Here is a 22,839-nt window from a genome sequence, read left to right as displayed (position 1 = left end):
ATGGACTGAATGCATTCTTAGGTCAGCTTTCAGGATGTCCCAAAGAAGTCTTTAGTAACCAGGCAGCGCTGTGGGAAAGGATTCGACCTAGAATTACCTTTTAGATGAGGAATAAACTTTTTCCATTCATACAGTTTATATGAAACTACAAAATTGCTCTAGCTATACCTGAGGGCTATCGTATTCTCAGGTGGGATAGAATAGGTAAAGCGGGTGGGGGGGATAGCCCTAATCTATAAAGAGGAACTGACTGTCACTATCCTTGATCAGATGGGGACAGAAGCATTTGAATATATTGTTTTTAGATTGGACCTCTCTGCGTGTTGCATTTGGAAAGGCGCTCTAGTTTATAGACCACCTGGGTCTATATCTAATTTCACCAGCCAACTGCTTGAGTTTATTTCTCCTTATTTAATCACCACACGTAAATTTCTCTTGATTGGGGATTTCAACATCCACAGTGAAGATGCCTCCAATCAAGATGCCAGACTGTGCTTGCAAGATCTAGCTGTTGGAGGTTTAGAGATCATTAACTCCGCTCCCACCCACATTGCTGGCCACACTTTGGATCTTATTCTTGCCAATTCTTTGGATATTAAATGTGGGGAAACTGTCCCGCTTACATGGTCCGATCATTTTATGATAAATTTCCAATTGCTAGGTCCTATTGACCATCCTCTTGTGATAAGTAACAAACTTGTTACCCGTCAGTACAGACCCTGGCACAAATTAACGGCCAACCATCTTGACCAATTGTTTGCTGAGTGGGATTGGAACAGTATGCAAGGGGATATAGATCTGAAGCTTGAATTTTTCGATTTGAGAAGTAATTCCTCTCAGATATTCACCTAAAAGGTCTGCTACTGGCTGGTATACGCCAGGCTTACGCGAGGAGAAAAGTGCTTGTAAAAAATTGGAGCGGATTTGGAGACGCTCACATAACGAGCAAGCTAAAATTACTTATAAAGCTGCTATGGCAAGCTATCATAAAAATGTTAAACTGGCCCGTAAAAATCACATTGCAGAGACTTTGGAACAGGCAGGAAATAATGCCAGGATGCTTTTTCAAATTGTACGGGATTTTACTAACCCCACATCCTGCCAGACCAGGGTTAGTTTTTCTCAGACATTATGTGATGATATTTCCTCCTTTTTTGTACAAAAAATTGAGAGAATCTATCAAAATATCATCCTCTCTAATACTTTCACTCCTATTCCTGCGGAGATCACATTATACCCTAATAGTGAAGGACCTTGTCTGACTTAATTTCCAGCTATTACCATCACAGAAGTGCAAACTCTCCTGGAATGCACCAGGTCTGGATCCCCTCTAGACATTATCCCGGCTAAAATCTCCTCTAGATTTGCGGTTCAGCTGGCGCCCCCACTTTGTTCTATAATCAATACTTCTTTGAAATTGGCTTGTCTTCCTCAAAGATGGAAACACGCACAAATTCTTCCCATCTGAAAAAAACTCTAACATTTCTCATGAGGAACTGTCAAACTATCGACCAATTTCGTTGCTTCCGCTACAGAGCAAGATTACGGAGAAGCATATTAACAAGCACTTATCTGCATTTCTTGAGTCTACTGGTGCTTTGGATGTCTCTCAGTCAGGTTTTCGTGCCAAGCATAGTACCGAGACTGCCTTGGCGGAGGTGATGGATAACATCAAAATGGCTTTAGATCAAGGTCAGGCGGCACTTTTGGTGCTGCTTGACCTTTCAGCAGCATTTGATACCATTTCCCACCAAGTTCTCTTGCACAGATTATTAGACCTTGGCATAAACTGACCTGCTTTGAGCTGGTTGGCAGATTTCTTGTCCAACCGTACCCTGGCAGTGTCTATGGGTCCTTTTACATCTGCTCGCACACAGGTTACCAGAGGCGTCCCGCAGGCCTCATGTTTGAGCCCTACTTTATTTAACATCTATGTGACGCCCCTAACTAAACTGATGAGGGGTTTGGGGTTTAACCCTATCTCTTACGCAGACAATACTCGGCTCCTCCTCACCTTCGACAAAAGGAGATCAGATATTCAAACTATCTTTTCTCAGGGCATGTTGGCTATTGCCTCCTGGATGAAAACAACTATCTCCAGTTAAACTCTGAAATCTGAGATTCTGCTGTTGGGAGGTGCTGACATCTGTTGGTCACCCAGCTGGTGGCCGGAGGAGCTGGGTAATGCCCCTGCACCTAAAGAGGTAGTGAAAAATCTGGGCATTAAGCTTGATAATAAACTTACCTTGCAGACCCATGTTAATACTATTGCTGGGTCTTGCTATTTCATTCTAAGTTTACTTAGAAGAGTTTTCCTGTTGCTTCCTTTTTTCTACCAGGTAGACTCTAATTCAGGCCTTGCTCATGAGCAAGATTGATTATTGTAATGCTCTTATCTCTGCTCACGCTGCCTCATTGAACAAATTGCAGGTTATTCAGAATATAGCTGCTCGTCTGGTTACGGATTCTCCGGCTAGAACCCCCTCCCTGCCTTTACTGCATGAATTACTTTGGTTGCCTATTAGAAAAACAGTGCAATTTAAAACAGGTTGCATGATTTTCAAGGCTCTTAATGAGCTTAGCCCCTGCTATATAACCAGGAAACTGAAGGTATATAATCCTATATCTTCACTCCGATCAGGATCTAAAAAACTTCTTCATGTTCCTAGAATAAATAAAGCCCGTTCTGGTGGCAGGGCCTTTTCTTACTTGGCTCCTTTGTTTTCGGAACAGTCTTCCCCTATATCTTCGCATGGAAATGTCTCTCCTTTGTTTCAGAAAATTGATGAAAACACACCTTTTCTAGCTCAAGACAGTCCCTGTTGCAAGCGCAGAGATACCCTTAGGGGTGATTCAGCGCTATATAAAATTATCAAATCAAAATGAACTCTTATCAGTGTCTCCATCTTGCATTACATATCTAAAATGGAAATTCCCTGCTTTGAGGAGTTTTTTACGCAGTTTTATCTAGAGATCACTGCTGTAAGGATTCTCTAGAACTCAAGCAGTGACTTGCCCCTCTTTCCTCACCCCTGATCACATGACACCTGTCGGGGTAGACTCCAAGTGTTCTTCCCCACATTGCAGCAGATCACCTCAGACCAGTGTATGCTAGTCATCACATGCCATGGTTACTGGCTGAAGGTCACTTTCACACCTCCCAACATCCCACTCTGCCCAGACATCCTCTCCCCACAACACCAATCCCTGCTTCAGGAAGAGGAAGACACCCTGCTACTCAAGGGCGCCATAGAGCCTATGTCACCTCCCCTACAAGGCCCACGGGTGTACTCCCTGTACTTTCTCATTCCCAAGAAGGACTGGTCTCTCAGGCGTATCCTAGAACACAAGCACCTGAATGAGTACATCCTGTCAGAACATTTTCACAAGGGTACTAATTACACTTCTAGATGTAATTTCTCTTCTACAACAAGGTAATTTCATGACTACCTTCGACCTCCAAGATGCCTGCTTCTGCATCCCAATTCACCGAGCACACCGGTGCTACCTCTGGTTTGTGGTAAGTGGCAAACATCAATTCAAGGTTTTGCCTTTCGGAGTGCCCTCCGTCCCCTGGGTGTTTACAAAATGTTTAGCAGTGGTAGCCGCTCATCTGCCGCGCAAGGGCATGCACCTGCTCCCTTACCTGGATGGCTGGCAGATCAAGAGCACGACTCTCATTCAGTGTCTTGCACACACGAAGGCCACGTTAAAGCTCTTGCACAAACTTGGGTTCACCATCAATGCCGTCAAGTCCCACCTTCAGACCCTCCAAAATCAGCCCGATCTAGTGGTGGTCCTGAACTCTGTGGTGGGAAGGATGTATCCCAATCCCACAAGGATACAGGCCTTCCAGGCATTGGAACCTCTTTCAGCTAAATCACCAGGTTACAGTCCGAACAGGGATGAGCCTTCTGGTAATGATAGGTTCCTGCAGTTTCATAGTACCCCACCCCAGGTTACACATGCACCTGTTGCAAGAGTGCTTAGAGCAATAAAGGTGTCAAGCGGAGGGTCACTAGGAAGATCTACTGTTGATTGGGAACCATACTTATCGCTTTCTGTAGAGGCGGAATACCAGCAACCTGTTTCAGTGGCGACCCTTTCTCTACACTATTCAACAGATCACCATGACAATGGAATATTCCCTTAAGGGATATGGGGCGCATTTAAGACCTCCTTGCCCAAGGTCAGTGGTCACCCCAGCACCAGGGTCGCCACATCAATTGCCTAGAGCGGTTGGCTGATCAGGTGGCACTCAAAGCCATTCAGTGTTGTATTGTGGGCAAGGTGGTCATCATTCGCAAAGACATGACTGCTGTGTAAAATCTACAGAAGCAAGGCAGCATTTGCTCTCTAAACCTCTCCGCATTAGTCCAGAGCATTTGGCAGTGGGCTATCTGCTACAGTCCATCTGCTGGCAGAGAACCTCCAAGGAGTAGACCACTTTGCGGACTACCTCTGCAGGATTCAGCAACAAGTCCACAAGTAGGAACCCCACCCTCAAGTCCGCCTTCAGTACTTTCGGCGCATTACCAACCTAGATCTTTTCGTCACCGCTAAATACGCAAAATGCCCTAACTTTACCTCCAGCTACCCACATCCCATGGGCAAGGCACTATGGATGAACTGGTCAGGAATATTTGCCTATGATTTTCCACCTCTCCCGTTAGTAGTTTGGAGACTTCGGCAAACGTCTCTTACCCTGATCCTGGTGGCTCCCACTTGGGTCAGACAACCCTGGTTCACTACTCTCCTCGACCTCTTGGTGGTGCTGCACCAGAGGCTTTCCAGCAGGCCAGACTTTCACATGCAGAACCATGGAGCAATCGGACACCCGAAGGCCAAAGATTCTCAACCATGCAATTTGGCTCTGGTGGGCTTAGAGTTTGCATATCTGAATCATCCTCTGGAATGCATGGGCATTCTTAAGGAAGCACGCTGGCCTGCTACTGGCACTTGCTATGAAGCTACATTGAAACGATTCATCCGCTACTGCCTATCACAACACTTTGGCAGCAACTGTCCAGGACATTGTCTGTGAACTTTTAAACATGCAGGCCTCCGGCTTGGCCTACAATTCCTTTCGGCTGCACTTATCTGCAGTGGTTGCCTACCTTCAGAATAAAGAACACATCCCTTTTCAGGATCCCTGTTGTCAAAGCTTTTATGGAAGGTCTGAAAAGGGTCCGTGCACCTCGGATTCCACCCCCAGCCCCTCTATGATATTTAAACATTGTCCTCATAGATTCATGGGTCCTCCCTTTGAGCCTCTCAATTCCTGCCCCTTTCTATTACTCTCCTGGAAGGTGGCCTTCCTGGTCGCACTCTCCTATCAGACATGTCGGTGAGCTCCAGGCTTTAACCTTGGAATAACTTTTCTTTCAGGTTCATAGAAATAGGGTTGCTCTCCATACGAATCCCAAGTTCTTTCTCCAACCTGATTTGGTTGCAGAACGGGCTCTCCATACTCTAGATGTTAAGCGAGCCTCTATGTACTATGTAGATATCACAAAACCCTTTTCACAAGCCTTAACAGCTTTGTTGCCTTCTCAAGGCCATACAAGGACTGACTCTTTCCAAATCTGGTGTAGCCAGATGGATTGTTAAATGCATTATAACATGCTACTCAAACGCCAAGAGACCTGTGCCTATCCTCCCAGAACCCATATACCCCAAAATGAGCTTTTATGTCCTTCCTAGGGAACATTCCTATTGCGGATATCTGCAAATTAGCTACCTAGTCTACACCACACACGTTCACTAAACACTATGGTGTGGGTGTACTGGCACGCCAACAAGCTAATGTTGGTCAGGCTCTACTTGCACTTTTTCAGTCCTCTGCAACATCTTTAGACTAGCCACCGCTTTGGGGATGACTGCTTTACAGTCTGTGCACAGTATATTCATCTAAAGCCACACATGCTTCGAATGGGAAACGTTACTTAACCTGTAAGCATCTGTTTGTGGCATGTAGTGCTGTAGATTCACATGTACTTTATCTTTTACTTCTTTCTGTATGGCCATCTTTTTTCTGTATCAGTGCTCCATTTTTATCCCCACCTGCCATGCAGAAAACACTTTAACAATGGAGCCGATGCCCTTGTGCATTACCAGCAATAGGTGGAGTCACTATACCTCATGACTTGGAGACTTCTAAGCAGAAAATCAAACTGCAAACATCCTGGCTCAACACTAGATGGCAGGAGTATGCACAGTGTGTGAATCAACATTTTCCTTTGCAAAAGAATCTACAGGGTTGGTGTAAGTTTCTTCTGGTGCACAGTGTTTGAGTCTGAATCTCTTATCTTATCTAATGGTTAATCACCCCATGAATCAGGCTGGTCTTCTGGTCCAGTTGATATCTCACTATAGATTTTTGGGTACCCTGTCTTTCACAACTCCAGTGTTGAGGGGCTGCTCTTGGGAGCAGAGTTAGCTTGCTTCTGAGGATTACACCTTAGATCCATCTTATATTTGGGCAAGTAAAGTGTGAAGAGACTTTTTTTGGGTAACTGAATCGAAGCCTGGCACTCCAATCTCCAGACACCAGTATCCTCTGGTGTTAATTCTGCAGCTCAACCAAAATAACGGAGCTATACAATTAGTCACTTTAAAATGTCCTTCATTAGAGTCCATTAAACCCCACTAGTCAGTTATGTCACACTTTCCTTAGACAAGTGTACTACAACACAGTCCTTGCTACCTAGGCGTTTAACCTAAGTTGAGTTTGAGTGCTATACATTCCTTCTGTCCAAATAAGGTCAAGGCTAGGGCACGTTTATCATAGTTGCTCCATGAGGTGTCATGCTTTGCTGAAGCTTTCGGATTTAAAGTAAATAGCTTGTTTCTCCTGGAAGAGTCCCTTAGCACCACCTATAGATAAAGTGCTGTAGCACTGTACAGTTCACAGCCAAATTAATTAAATCCACTTACTCATTACGAGCCATTAACTTAGTCAGAGAAGGCTTTCCAATCAAATTAAAGCTTATTCTGTGCTATGTCCTTTGGATGTTATTTATTATTATTCTTGTTCCTTTTTATACTTCAAAGATGAGACTGACTGCTCAGCTAAGAAGCCAGTAACTTGCTAATCACCTATAATATCAGATGTTCCAACTCCGGGGAAGCATGACCATCCAATTTAGTGGGGAAGAAGGTTCTTTCCCCTCAGAGGACAGACCACTTGGGTGAACTTTGTCTATAGCATGCTCTGCATCTTTTACTGCCACGGACTCAAAGACCCTATTTGTCCCAAACCTCTTCTATGCAATTCTGGCAGTTTTTGTGGGTCGCTCCATTTTTCAACCATGGAGCACTCCCTTCCACTTGGAAAAAAGGGCAGGTCTACTAAAATCACCAATGTCTGGTTTAAGTAGAGGAGAGAGCGTATTTGACTCTGTAGTCAATATGACTTTAACCATCCTCGTAAGCCTTCACTACAAGAACTTCCCCAGGCAAAATGCTGAGATGGATGAATGTTTTTCAGCTCTGCACTCTGACTGGTTATATCCAATGAATGCTCAACCATTGGCAAACCTGCATGTCCCAGTAGTCTCCCCACATGCTGGTCCTCTAGCCACCCTGGAGGACTGCCTAACTGTTTCCTTTGGTTGTCATTTGTACTGTCTTAGAATCTAGTTCACAGAAGCTGTTCTAGACCTCTACAAAGAGGCTGCACATTTATGCTGCAATAACGACTTTTGATTCGATCTAGTCACTATTGACAAAGCTTTTTCTCTGGATGTTTGTGCCATTCTCCGGATGTAGGTGTGACTTAATACATTTCGAAGAGTAAAACACATTGTCGGTGGAAGTAACCCTTTGAGGAAAGGAATAAGGTGCTGTGCATTTTGGCCATTACATGTTAAATCTAGTGGGATCATGGATTAGTTGTTCAATGCAGGCTATTTTCCTCCTTTTATTTTTGTAATAGATCTCACCTTCAGACATCTTTACCTGTGTTTTATTGTTGCCCTACTTTGAAGTCTTTTTGTTATCCGAACCATACAGCAACAACATAATGAACATTGGTAATTTAGACATCCTTGGCTGCTCAAAGCTCCCTAGTGGGGAAAAAAAGAATGCTGTTGCTGATAGAGACACAATGCGTGGGGCCTGGTTTCCACCCTCCCTCTCAGTATACCTTTGTGAAAGAGTGCTAGAGTAGTTACCGCCTTTCAGTGATTTGCTTGTCACATGGCTAGAGTATTTCTGTGACTATGTTCAACTTTTCAAATAACTAGAGGTAAAGTGCTCATAGAGCTCACAATCGCACCATGAAAGACCTTGTCCTGCTTTTTAGTTTATTGGCGTTACCAGGGGTGCTCGTGTGCTGGTAGGTGATGGGTCATCAGCATGTATTCACATGATTTTCCAGCCTGCCCTTGCCTCTATGGTGGGGTGGTTTTAGGGGACAGGTTGTAATCTGTGCTGAATTCCTCTTGGCTATGTGCTTAAGGAGAATATATTCCATTGTAAAAATACCCCTCTGTGAAAGCAACCCTGGTAAAAGATAGGCTTTTTTGGTTAGAGAATTTTGGTTCGACTGTTTTTCCATTGCGGGGAGTTCACAAAATACAAAGAAATTTGTTAACAAAGTAGCTCCGGAATAGAAAAATCACTTACAAGACACCCCTGATCCCTTGTTACCCCAGCATTTCTTTGAGCAATCCTGAGCAATCAAGGGCATTTCCATGCCATAAAAGGTACATCAGGGATCAATTTACTCCTATGGAAGTGGTAAAAAGCTTGGTTTGAGTAGATCTCTAAAAGGCACTACCATCTCACCACTTCTAACTTCAGTCCCGGACCTTGGCACATTCACTTTTTAAGGTGATCCTCACCAGAAAGATAATAAATTTGGTGAACCCTCCAGAAAGTGCAGTGAGGCATTTTATGCCATTAACAGGCTCTTTGCAGCTCTTTAATACCTCTCATACTTTAGATGACTCAGTGGCCAGATGTTTAGTTGAAAAGCCTGACAATCTAGTGCAGGACGATATATTATCAAGGGACTATTTGTTACTAAAGTATGCTTTGGGGGCATGTCCAAGATGGTGCCAGAGTAGCTGTGCTTCGTGTTCTGCTGCCAGCTTTTCCAAAAGTAGTGGGTTTGGTATGATCTGTGATGAATTGCCTCCTGTCCCCCATATCACACGGACTACTCTGCACACAACAGTGGTGAGACCCATGATGGTGCTTGTGCTGTGGTACGCGCCCAACGCCCTTTGAGTGCAGTGCAGAGGCCAGTGCGGGGCTCTGAATGTGACTGCTGCCACGGGAGGCTGGATCTTGCCCCCTTCGATAAAAGCCATTTTCTGTATGCATTGAGAAACCAAGAGGTAACTAAACTTCACAACGGGCAGCCTTAGGATGGCAGCGAGGCGCTGAATGGGGCATATTGATGGTGAAGATGAGGCGCTGCTACTTAAGGCACCACGAGAGAAATTGCAGCGGTTCCAATTTCCTAACATAGCGAAAGGTTCAGGCACCTTGCAGAGAAACACTGGGCCACTGCAGGGAGAAACACAAGTCCACTTGGTGACCGCAGCACAGGTTAGTGTTGACCCTACTGGAGCAGGGGGGGGGATAGCACCACAGTGGTGAAGCTCTGATACCCCAATCGCACACCCTGAAAAGGTGGCCTCATCAGAAAGCACTCAACCTCTGCCCACTGAGGTGGTGTCCCCCGCTTTAGCAAACTTCGAGCCCTACAGATTTAGCAGCAGTCTGGCCTGGGCCTTATTGTTTTAGTGGACACACCTGGTGAGACTTGCGATGTGGACAGAGGTCCTGGGGGCATAACTACTGGAGATGACATCCAGAAAGACATTTGTGTTTTGGCTGCACGGGGTTGCCCCTACCCTCCCTCCCAACTACGTCATCCTGTTGTAAAAGGCTGTATCTACTTCTCAGCAGCTCACCAAACCAATGCCAGAAATAGATTACTTTCTGACCGCGTCACGCTTTACAGCCACTAACCCATTGGTAGACGTTGGCGTGGCTGCTCTCTAACCATTTACCCATCTCAAACTGCACGTCCCTGACTCCAAATTAGTATCACACTTGGCGCCTTAATTTTAAACTACTGACGTATTCCTCAACTATATCTGAAATCAGTGACATAATTTGTACCTTTCTAAGCACCAATGATGCATCCAATACCCGATCGCCTTACTATACGAGCAGTGTTATGAGGCAGCTTTTTAGCAATCCCTGCCGGACTTAATAGAGACAGAAAAGACAAACGACTCAGACTGGAAGGGCAGGTGAAGGAATTAAAGTTGACCCATAAGATGTTTGGCTCCTAAAAAGTACAGTGCTGACCTACAATTGCCCGAAAGCAGCTTAAGGTTCTAGACATGAATAAGGCTGAATACGCACTCCTTCGTACTGAACAAAAATACTATGCAGGGGGCATTACAATAGGGCGTCCTTTAGCACATCTGCTGTGCACTAAGGTACTTTGAGACTGAGGGGTTGCAGGGCTGGCAAGTGCATCAGGATGCGCAAATAGCACAAGAATTTGAGCACTTCTACTCTACACACGGAGGCACTTCATCTGGGGGACACTGCAATCTACTTAGCCCAGATCCATACAGACCATATCCCTGTAGAGTATGTCTTGCAACTAGACAGTGATATTCACCCCAAAGAGGTATTCATGGACATAGCTCGCCTGCAGTCCAGTAAAGCACATGGCCAAGACTTCTGATTTTTATAAAACATTTGTTCCCCCCCCCCCAGAAAGGACCCAAAGCTCTTCTATTGCCCCATCTCATTGTTAAATGCTGATGTTTAGATCCTCACCAGTATATTGGCGGCCCACCTCGCACCCTATATGCAGAGCCTGGTAGATCCTGACCAGGCCGGGTTTATTCCCAAGAGGAGCTGCAGCGATAACACCAAACTCCTTTTCCATCGCATATACCAAATTCGTCTGTCCCATACATCAGTCCACATACTCTGTCGATGCCGAAAAGACATTTGACCGGGTGCACTGGCGGGATCTCCAGTTGGTGCTTGCCATAGCTGGTCTCAGAGCCAGATTCCAGCGCTGGATATGGTGCAGGTATACTAACCCTACGCCTGTGGTCAGTCAAATGGCACTAGATGGGTTGGGGCAGGGGGGCACTTATTTGGAATAACCTTTCTTGGTCGATTCATGTCAAGGGGCAAATTGCTAAAGCCTCCGGAATTAGGTTTGGTCTGAAGAAATGTTTTAATTCTGTAGGGGGCTGGTAGAGAGAAACAATTTTTGTTACAGAAGAAGTCTAAAAAATTCCTCCAATATTCTTTGCAGCAGAAGTCCACCCAATAGTTACCTTGAAGCATCACGCCAGTCTAAACTTTAGCAATTTTATTCAGGTTCGGGACAGTCATCCAGAATAAAAATGATTCATTTAGAGTTGGCATTTGAGTATTAATTTAATGGCTTTTTGGTCAAATCTTTCACTATGCTTACAAGATTGTTTTCTAGTCATAAAGATGTTTTTGTTTTTTTTACCAATTTTATTGATTTTCAAAGAGATTATAAAACACAAACTGAGTACACAGTCTATTCAATAAGCGGTGCACCTGAGAACGGATTCAGCCAGCATTGTGCAATGTCTCTTTGCCACCCCTAAAGCTGTGTTTAGGAAGGGCTTATCGGCGCGAGAGCCATCCAGTCCCTCGGTAATGCCTAGGAGTATGTTGTTGGGATTAAAAAGTACCTCCCATCCCAGGACCTCATTGAGCTCCCCCAGCACCGATTCCCAAAAATGTGTGATGGGTGAGCATGACCATACCTTGTGGAAGAAGTCCTCTTGAGGATGCGAACAACGCGGACATGATGCCTCTGAACGAAGACCTGCTCGGTGGAGGCGCAGCGGCGTGAGATAGACAGCATGTAAGTAGTAGAGCTGTACCAATCGGAGCCGCGCTGAGACGGTGATTAACTTGGGGGCCATTAGGGAGTTGCGCCAGTCAGTCGTCTAAGGATTCGACCTAGCCCTCCCACCGGACCCTGAGCGAGCGAGTGTTTGGGGTATGGTTGGTGAGAGAGAGGTAGATACGGGAGATCCACCCCCCCCCCCCCTTCCCCAAATTGCAGTCCCGCCTGGTCCTCTGGTGGGCTGTAGTCAGGCAGAACCATGCCCTCAGGGATGCGTAATTGGATGGCATGTCGCAGCTGTAGATAGCGAGGGATGTAAAGAGTAGGTATTTATTGTTAAATATTCTGTTATTTAGAAGTTCAACTATATCTTTCAAAAGAAACTTTTTTCAAATAATTTGATTAAAGTTCTCATCAAAATTGAAAAAACAGAAGCGTAAAGTCTCAAATTGCTTTAGAGCATTTCCTGCGGATGTCAAGACTACAATTGAACTGTTAATTTATTACTCCTGCTGTAATGCTATTTTATTTAGCAAATTTAAAATCTGGTTTAGTAGTATTTTTTATGGAGTTTAAACTTCAATTGAGATTTAACCGATTGGCAAAAGTCTGGCGTTCAAGGGCCACAGAGCTGTCAATTTTTTGACACCGTGATACAAAGTTTACTTAATGTGCTGGTCTTTTGCCCAGGCTTAGAAGCTGTGACACTTAAATATATTGCTCCAGTATGTAAAACCATTCTCCTGCGAAACATGAGGGGGTATTATTTTTAATGTTGAATCCACCCTCTGTAAATATGTTCAATCGTTTGAAAAGATTTGTCATTTTTAAAAGTATAAGCAGTCTGTAATAGTCTAAAAATGTTGTGAGAAACCACTTTGCACGGTGGGAAACAATTGTTATCTGCTGTATGGGGAGAGCTCTGTTTTTACTGTGTAGTTTTTACTTAACTGTTATTGACCATTTTAGATCAGAATTGGTACCACAAAAATCACCTCATTTATTTTTTTAATAGTTTGATCAGTGTTGTGTGGAGGGTTTTATATTTTTGTTTTTATATGCGTGGTCTTACTGTTTTTATTGGGACAGTCTCTGCAGATTCACTATTGATTATGTTGAATTAACTTTAGGTAATATAGTGCAACATTGATCACATTAAATATAAATTTCAGTGAATATATTGATCTCTGCCAAGTGACCGTTAGATTTAATGGTGTCTCCCAAGTATAGTTTACAGCAGTAAGCTCATTTTCCTATATGCATACCATGGGATGATTAAATACAATTGACAGAATTTGCTCCCAGGTTCCTAGAACAGCTGTTTAATTAGTAACTATGTATCCACACAATAAGCCACTCCGTACAATTGTAAGCATGTACAGCAAGCGTATTCTCCTGTCCCCAAGAAACACACAAGCTTTTCTGACACTCCACAGCAACACCTTTGAAGCACAGGAAAGTGAGGGAGAGTAGATACACCTAAAGGAAAGCACTGTGGAGAAGCCGGAAGCACAGAAGAGTCTTGCATGGTTCTGTCTATAGATGGTCAATTCATCCTACATGGGCTTCTTCCAAGTCTAAATGGGTAAAACATTTGTGGTAGGTACAAGAGCAAATGCACTCCTAATGCTCATGAAAGTGCTTCAAATATCAAAAGCATTCAAGCTTCCCTTTCTGACATTCTACAGCCTGCACAAGAAGGCTCAGGTGAAGGAGTTTGTTTGGTTTATGGATATTGATACAGACTGTATTTGGATTTTGCAGACTCTTATTGCCTACTAATGCAAGTACAAGTAAATAAATGGTTTACAAATGCATTTAGATAGTGATTAACTTTTTTAATGTGACCTAAATGTCTGCTTATCAAACTGCTGGTTGATGTATGTTAAACACATACTTTTGGTTCCTCGGTTATGTAATGCTTTTATCTCCTCGTTTCAGCTGAAATAGCATTAGTTTTCTGTGACAACACAGATAAAGCTAAATGTTTGCTAGAGAACGTGGAAAAGAAGCAAACTCCAGTCCTTCGCACCATTATTATCATGGATGCTTTTGAGAGTGACCTTGTGGAGCGGGGGAAGAAATGTGGGGTTGAAATTCTCAGCATGAAGGCACTGGAGGTAAGCTTTTCAATACATTTCAAAGCAATTAATTTGTTCAGTTTTCCTTCACATGGCAACTTTATCTTAGTGCAAGAAGCCCTGGAGTTAAATTTATCTCCTGGTTCTCTAGATGTTGGCAGGCATTTAAAAAAAATGTAATTCTAACATTAATTACACTAAGTTAATCTTTATTCTTTTCAAAGGCAAACCTGGAGAAAAAAGTGTTATAAATAAATCAATGTCAACATTGTTCCATGATCAGTTGTTCACTTTAGTACAGTTATGGCTTCTATAATATATTGACGCGAACAACTTTATCTTTTTCCATCTGTCAGCTATTGTCTTTTGGAACTTCCTTTGTCGCTCAGGTAGTTTTGCATTCTCTTTGATTGGAGAGGGCATGAGCGGGCAAGATGGGCTGAAGGCTGTGATGTGTTTGCTCTGTAAAGCAAGATCAGCAAATTGTTCTCCAAAATCAATCTACGTAGTAATCATAAGGGCAGTAGCAGTGCTGCAACACTGAACCTAGATTGCTACAGTAAAATTGTCATGACAGTGAAAGGTTTTCTGTATACTCTGTCCATTTATTTTGCATACGCAAAGTATAATCAAATAAGTTTTTTTCATTTGTTTTTCATAGCTACTTAGCCTCTGGCAAAAGAGCGCTAGTATCCATTATAGGTAAAAGGTAGAAAAAAATGTAAAGTGCTCTTCCCTTCGTTGTTTGATGCGATATCCAGGACTCCAGTCTCTGGCTTTCTGTTGTGATGGAAATCGTGGCTCTACGAATAAGTCATTAAATGTGGGGTTCTTAATGACCAGTAGAATATTGTGTGGCTGTAAATTGTGTATGGGTAAAATGTTATTTTGCTGCAGGGTGTAACTACCTAATGCTAGTAGTCTGCATGGGTTTAGTCTTTCATGAATAGGGAAGAGCTTGCACAGATGGCTGTCTACTACTCATCAATTCAGATTGATATGAAGTCTTAAACGTAATGCAAACTATATGGCGTGGTCTAAGATGCACCCCATAGATTTGGGACATGGTTCTTTCTGTTATAAATTGTATTTATTGCAGGCACTTAACCAAATTTTCTTGGGTGTAGTCAACTTTTACTTGAACACTACAATCTTCTTGTCATTCACTGATTTATTAGACCTTGCAGCTATGTTCATGCTCTCATAGGGCCAGATGTACATAGAGATGTTTGCAATTACCTAATAGCAAATGTTTGCGGTTCGCTATTAGGAAATTGCAAACTGCGATGTACTACAGTGTTTATCACTGTTTGAGATTCCGAGTGGGTTGAAAATAGACCTACCTCATTAATATTCATGAGGTAGGTCGCAATTTGCGACCCATTGGGAATCACGAAAATCGATTTCTGCCTTCTAAAGTCAGTAGGCCACCATGTCTGTCATTGCATTTAAGTATAACCACAACTTTTTTGTCTTTTGAAATGCAGCCCATTTTCCTTGAAGGAAAAAGGAATGCGTTTCAAAAACAAAAATGAATAGTTTTTTCGTTCTTAATTGGCAGTGGTCCGTGGGACCACTGCCTGCTCTTACAAAAAGGTTTTTACAACCATACACTTAAGAGGAAGGGCTCCCTTGGATACCCCTTCCCGTTTGGGAATGTGTTCCCAACAACGCGTAGCTAGTGGTAAAATGCGAATGTTTTGCAATTGTAATTGGGTTGCAAAACATTCACACATACCACTGCGAGGAAGGGACACTCTTAACATTCCCCTTCCTAATTCCGAATCACTAATACATTTTGCGATTCAGTACTAGGTTACCAAATCGCAAAATAAGATTCTGTACATACAAAGGCTTTTTTGCAGTTGCAAACTGCTCGATTCTGCAAATCTGGCCAATTGCAACATAAAAAAAAACTACGTACATCTGGCCCATAGTTTTATTCCATGTAAACACATAGCACATAGCTCCACCATACATTTCATTTCTGAATATCCTTCTCTTTCCTATATTTGTAAGACACTTTAGTGGCATTTTTGTTGTCATATCTTGCTTGTAATCTTACTTGAGCGCAGTTAACTCTGCTTTCGTTATGTACAGGGCGTATAGAGATTAGCAAACTTAAGTTGACAAGACCAAATCAATAAACTAAATAGAACTTCCCTCCCCTTCAGTTCCCTTGCCCCTGGAGAATATCGATTTATGTAGCACATCAGTGTCATGTAATCGTATAGGTATAAATTACTATTTGTCGCAAGCTAAGTTTAGTAGACCGTGCTCCTACTCATTCTAGGGCGTTACAGGCATAGTATGTTCTAAATTATTTCTTGCCATAGTTATGCAGTTGAACAGTACTTCATTATAGTTGTCGGGGGTAGGTCCCTTTCATAGTTGTTAATCTCAATGTGTTGATGTAATGGATTGGCAACACTTTCCGACTGACTGTTGCGTTGGTGCTTCACAGTGGTCTGTTATTGCTCCCTATCCTCTTTGTACCTCTGAATTAGCTTGTTGCAGAGGTCTGTTATGAGCTTTTTATGCAGACCAATTCTTCTTTTCCAAGAGCTATGCCTTATTTCCACTCAGTATAACACCTCCTATTTCTTGTGTCACATGTGGAGGAGGCAGTTGCTTTCCATTTCAATGCAGTAGCCCATTTAGCTAATACTAGCACGAAGTAAACCCATTTCACAGTTACCTTATGTTTTTGGGGTCTCGTGTATGTCCCAGGCCTTCTACCCAGTGTGTATTCCGTTGTGTCTACTATTGTCTGTCTGTATTCGGTCAATACCGGGAAAGACCAAAACATATGCTAGAAATTATTTTTCACTCCTACTCCTGGGGCGGGCCTTGGAAGCCCCAGGGTACATCCAACCTATCTTGCATGGGGTGAGGTATGCTTTATGGAAAATATTAATTCCACTTTCTAATAGTATAATTCAGGATTGTATCCAGAATCGAGACGTTCAGTGCTAACTGCAGTCATTTTGGTTCTGAAATCTATCAAATAAGATTTTCTCTGAACCTCCGAACTATTTTTGCTTTTCAGATGGTACAAAACAAATGTTTCTACGTAAAACATTCCAAAATTTACAGAAGCTGATCATTGCTTCTCAGAATTAAAAAAAAAAGTGCAATAATGGAACAGTCACAAGATATTCCATTCATGCATAGTTATGCTATAAACCACCCATAAAGATTAATGGGGCTTTGCCAAATGGGAAAAAAATCCCAGTGTACATCTTTCCGGTGGCTGATTGGTCACATGTAACTGTACTGTGTGTGACTTCCTTCTACAACAGTGTGAGGTTAATGTAAGCCATATGTGTTCTTTTTGCCGATTGAATCATCAATGTATGAAAAGTAATGAGTTTTAAAAAAAATCACCTAGAAGAGTTCCAATCTCCCTCTCCAAAAAGTCGAGCTGGTAAGCTTGCTCTTCTGAGAGGGTTCAAGTTCTGGATATTTGCCAGGCAGCAACTGTCTTTCTACACAAATTATTATACCCTGGTCTTTGCCAACAGTGATCTTTGCTTTGGGCAGCCTTGCTTGTAAAACTTTCTTTCTGTTGTCAGTTTTCAGACACTCCTTTTACTCATAACGTAGCATTGCTGTGGGGAGTCTTTCTATCAGACGAATCTGCAGAACGAATTTGTCATTATAATGAAAAAAAGGGGCCATCTTTGGTAACTTTGTTTGGTTCTCCATCTTCCTGCAGGCTCCTCATCACTCTCCTACTTCTCACTTACTGAGGTAGATAAATACTTTTATAAGTGCTTTGACATGACTTGTGTTGAAGAGTTTTGTTCTGCTCTCATGCACAGTGAAATTAGCTGGAACAAAAGTAACCTGCATACCATCATTCAACTACTCCTTCCTTCATATTACAAAAAACGTAGTCTGTATCCTAAAACACTTGCCACAAGCCTCATATCTCTTCAAATTTCTGTGCGCATCCTCTCGCTCTGTACACTAACTTACCCTGCATGCAGTAGTCCATGTTTAATGTCTACTGTGAGAAAGTGCCCTCTTTCTTGCATAGTATACCCGCCACGTTTTGCTGATGTGCTTTGAGTGTGCCCTGGGCTCCTGCCAATCAGGTACCCAGGGCCTGTGTTCCTTCCCTAAACCTGCATTGAAGCCTAAACCCAATTTGCATCTCTGGCCACATGTCAGCCCCTGGTAAATGGTACCACAGGTACCCAGGGCACTGTGACCAGAGAAGGCCTCTAAGGGTTGCAGAACTTATTGTGCCACCCTTAGAGGTCCTGTACCCTGATAGTCACACACTGCCTTTGCAGGCTGCGTGTCTTGGTGCAGAACAAAACAGAGTCGACATGGCACCCATCCCTGTGTGATGACAAGATCCATTTTTTGGACATTGAAATCCTCAAATCTACTCAAGGTCTCATTACCACCATTTACAGAAAGCCCACAGATGTTAACAACGCACTGCACTTCAGCAGTGCCCACCCATACTCCTTGAAGAAACATCTACCGGTGTCTCAACTCACGAGAATAAAAAGGATTACTTCAAACGATCGACAATGCGAATTGAACATCAATGAGCAACTGGTGAAATACAAAAACAGAGGCTACCCTGATAACATTCTTGCAGAGGCTGAACATAAGGTAGCACAAAAAAAACGAGAAGATTTGCTTCTGACCAGCACAAAGGTTTCCCCGAAACGTGAAGTTTTTGTATTAAGACACTCGATGCAATCCAAAACCATCAAAACCATCATTCATAAACGATGGGATATAATCTCTCAAGAAGCTGATTTTCAGGAGTTGTTTACGGACCCCCCTCTGTTTGCGCATACCAGATCAAAGAACTTGAGGGAACTCCTCAAAAATAAAATCCAACCGCAAGCAGTGAAATACAGTGGGATGAAAAAATGTTACAATTGTGGCCAATGTGGCAATGTCATTGTAGGCAAAGTTTTCACCCACCCACACACAGGCAAAAACATAACATTACAACACACATCTGACTGCAATACTGAATGGGTTATTTATGCCATTAAATGCCCTTGTGGCTTGGTATATGTTGGGAGAACTAGTCGCAAAATCAAGACTAGAATCATCGAACACAAAAGTAGAATTCGAAATAAGAACATGACCTCTTCCCTTGTAACACACTGGATCAATACACCACACACCATTCCTCAACTTCGTTTTACAATTCTGGAACATCTCCCCACAATGCCAGACAGAGACATGAACACAGTCTTAGCACGTAGGGAAACACATTGGATCAAATTCTTAGGAACAGTGATCCCAGGTGGCCTCAATGACCACTACGAAATGTTATGTTTTATTTGAAACTGTCAGATCATATATTCTATTGTAAAGGATTTTGCACTCGCACTCACCTTTAATTCTCATTCTTATATCTTTTTTTACGGTACACACACACGGTGACCTATTTTTAATTTTCAAACGTAGGGCACTATGGTTAACTGAGTCCATTTTTAGACAGTCCTCTTTCCATTCTTTTAGTTCTTGTTTTAGATGTGGTCCTTTCTCTATGTCTTTCACCCTCCCGTTATAACTGACACAGCGTTCACACACACGCATGCGCTAGTAGCGGACTTGTTCGAAGTGGAAACTTCGCGGGAACACTAGAACACATTCTCTAGCACGGTAAGCCTGGTTTATGCCCGTTAATAACACAGATCGTATTACAACCCTTGGGCTGTTTTGTTAAATCCCAACCTTCGTTCTTTACAGATTTTCTTGACCGGCAGACATTCCCACTCTGTTACGCACACTCCTGGCGTTACAGCTAGGTGAGTCCAGGCTAGACAGTCTTCTCCGTCTGAATACTGGTGGCGGTTTAGCTCTAATACGCATGTCTTTCACGTCTCTCGCAACGCACGATTTCACTTCATTCGGCTGGTTATATATCTTATGATTACAGCACAGTTTCTTTTAAACATCACAATGAGACTTTACGTTTTTCACTTCCCTCGTTCTTTTTAAACACAGTCACTCTCTGACTTCTAGGTTACGGTCTCTCACCTTTTTGACCTATTGTCGAGTGCAAATCCTATTGTACCCATGTACATATAATTTCCTTAATTGGATTTATGTGGCTTTTGTTGCAGCTCCGGTGTGAGACTGAAAAGAAGTTTAAAAGAACCACAACATTTGCTAAGATGATTTTGTAAACAAATGTATCCCCTGACGAAGGGTTAGAGTTTAACCCGAAATGCATTGGGATCTATTCTTTGTAACTGTTGAATGTTATTATTTTCCTATTGCGAATTGAAACACAGAATCTTTATTGAATGTATTGTGGCGATAACAATACCCATTAAGCTTGTTTTTCAATATACAAAACGGCTAAATCGAAAGCGTTTGTTGTCTATCATATTTTATTATCAGCATTCAGCTTCATTGTAAATTTTTCGTAAAGCTTGTATATGTTTTGGATTTACTTTGTTGAGACCTGAGGGTCCGAGCTGTGATTCACGTAGGCTCTGATCACTCCAGAACCTCTCCTACCCATCCCTGTGTGCCATGCCCACAAACCACTGCCCTGGCATGTATCAGTCACCCCTCTAGCTGGGTACCCTATGCCAGTGGTGAGGGTACAGGTGCTTGAGCCCTGTACCCCTACAGTGCCCAAGTCCATTCCTGGGTCCTGTAAGTGCAGTGTTGCCATTAAGAGTATATGGTGCTGGGAGATTGTCATCACGAACTCCACAACACCATAATGGCTACACTGAAGACTGAAGTTTGGTATCAAACTTCTCAGCACATTAAACCCACACTGATGCCAGTGTGGGATTTAATGTAAAATGCACGACAGAGGGCATCTTAGAGATGCCCCCTGAAATCCGACCAACTGCTAGTGACCTGACTGAGCGGCTGCGTAGGCTGCCACCACCAGAAAGGTTTCTGGACCCCAGGGTCGAGGGCCTGCTGCTCTGGGGGGGGGGGGGGCCTGAAACAATGCACATCCTGGGACGAGCTGCCAAGCCTCCTCCCCCAGGATGGGCAGGGTTCACGAAGGGGAGGCTTCAAAGGCATATGTCACCTTTTGTGAGCCTCTCCAGACCATTTGCTGCTTTCAGCAACTGGTCCCCACTGGTTCTACCCCCCACTTTGGGCAGGAGAACAGGTGGGAAAAACGAGAGAAAGGGAGGTGTGCCCACCTCTGCCAGCTCCACCCCTCAGGTGGGGAAGGCGAGGTGAAGCACAACCTAGAGTCCCCGCCATCTTCAGGATGGGGGGGACCCAGCCAACTAGGGATAGGCTCCTGCCCGCCTCCTACAGGAGAGTGGCAGAATAGGGGGTGTACCCACCCCAGGGAAGAGACCCATTGGTCCCTGCCCTTTACCTACCTGTATCGCCCCTAAATTTAGTATTTAGGGGGCACCCTGAACCTTACTTCCTCCGATTAGAAACCACAAGAAAAGATGAGACGGACCGAAGAGCCGTGCAGAGCTAACCAGAGGATGACGCCCACTAACTTTGCCCCAGCCCTACAGGCCTGTCTCCCCTCGAACCTGCACTTGCAAAATCCCAGCGTGTCCTGCAGCCAGCAACCTCACAAACCCCGAAGGACCTGCCTGCTTTCACTTCAAGGACTCTATCTCCAGAGAACAGCAGACGTGTTTAAACTGCAGCTTCTGGTGCCAGCCAGGAACCGCGAAGCCAGCACAGTCTGCACCCGCCGACTCCGGCCCAAGCTCGAGTGAACCAACACCACGAGGAGGTCCCCCTGGCGATCCTAACCTGAGATCTGACGACCCCTGACCTGCCTCCAGACGACACCTGCACCCTCAAACCGTAAGACTCCAACCCCCCCCCCCCCACCCCGTGACCAGAGCAGGTAAAAAAAATCCGATGCGATAAGGCACCCCTACACCCATGCCTGGCCTTGGGTGCCCAAACCAGGGGTGCCTAGCCAACCCACGACAGCCCAACTTACCCCTCAAAGTGGTGGTCGCACCCAAAAGTCTTCATCCCGGAGCCTGCAGCCTTTCTTCAAACCGGAGGATCTCCATAGATAACCACAGGGGACCCGATACCGAAACAGCACTCTGCACCCGGGCACCCCAGTGCCGCTGAGGGTGCACTTTTGGTGCCTACTTGTTTCCCACCTTTGCCCTGACCTAAATCCTAGGAGCTTTGCTCCCACACAGCAGTGTGGCTTGCTAGCCAGCAGCCACCAACCGGAGACCCCCTATCCTCCATAGGATAACATTGCCCTCAACACTCTGCACCCAGCTGCCCTAGTGCCGCTGAGGGTGCAATTACAGTGCATCAAGGACCCTTGGGGACCCCTGAGTCTAACCCCAGAACTTTAACTCACACAGTCGTTTACTTACCTGCAAACCGATAACCTGTTTTTCTTCCATATAACAACATAGTCGTTTTTTCGAAGAAAATTGTCAAAGTGTGGAGTTTTGAATACTTGAAATATTCCTTAAAAATCAAAATAATAACAAACACATTTTCTCAACTGTTTTCAGGAAATGTCCCAGTGCTGAATCTAGGCATCCAGCACTGAGTTAGAAAAAGTTACGAAAAAGTAACTTGCCTGCAATTTTTTGTAAAATTCCATTCATTCCAATGTACTTTACCTGCTAAGTGTTGCAATCTGCTACATTATCTGTAAACCAAAATCAGTATAATTTCTACTGCAATTTTGAACTGTGTTCAGACAAGTAATTTATTACTGCAAAGTATTTTTATGCTTACCTGTACCAGGCTTGCTTGGTTCTAGAAATAACATTTTATTTTTTTATACAAAAACAATTGGCCTAGAGTTCAGTTCTTGAGTGTGTGAATTCATTTGCTGACTGAGTACATCAAATGCTGAACACTGTCCTTTGATACTGCCTTACTGCTCGACAAAGCTACCAC

The 22,839-nt window shown here is 43.7% G+C and overlaps 1 protein-coding gene across 6 annotated transcripts in view; it reads left to right on the top strand.

Annotated features, from left to right (window-relative positions):
• Nucleotides 1-22,839, top strand: part of ACSL1 (acyl-CoA synthetase long chain family member 1) — a 479,125-nt gene that overhangs the window by 218,939 nt on the left and 237,347 nt on the right. For all 6 annotated transcript variants that reach the window (XM_085641919.1, XM_085641924.1, XM_085641925.1 and 3 more), the window contains exon 7: nt 13,820-13,998. In XM_085641919.1, the coding sequence (XP_085498045.1) occupies nt 13,820-13,998 (179 nt within the window). The remainder of the gene's footprint in view (nt 1-13,819; nt 13,999-22,839) is intronic.

The sequence above is a fragment of the Triturus cristatus genome, chromosome 2_2 (genome assembly GCF_964204655.1).
Source record: "Triturus cristatus chromosome 2_2, aTriCri1.1, whole genome shotgun sequence".
Lineage (NCBI taxonomy): Eukaryota > Metazoa > Chordata > Amphibia > Caudata > Salamandridae > Triturus > Triturus cristatus.
The sequence above is the reverse complement of the archived record's forward strand: the minus strand, read 5'-3'. Positions and strand labels throughout refer to the sequence as shown.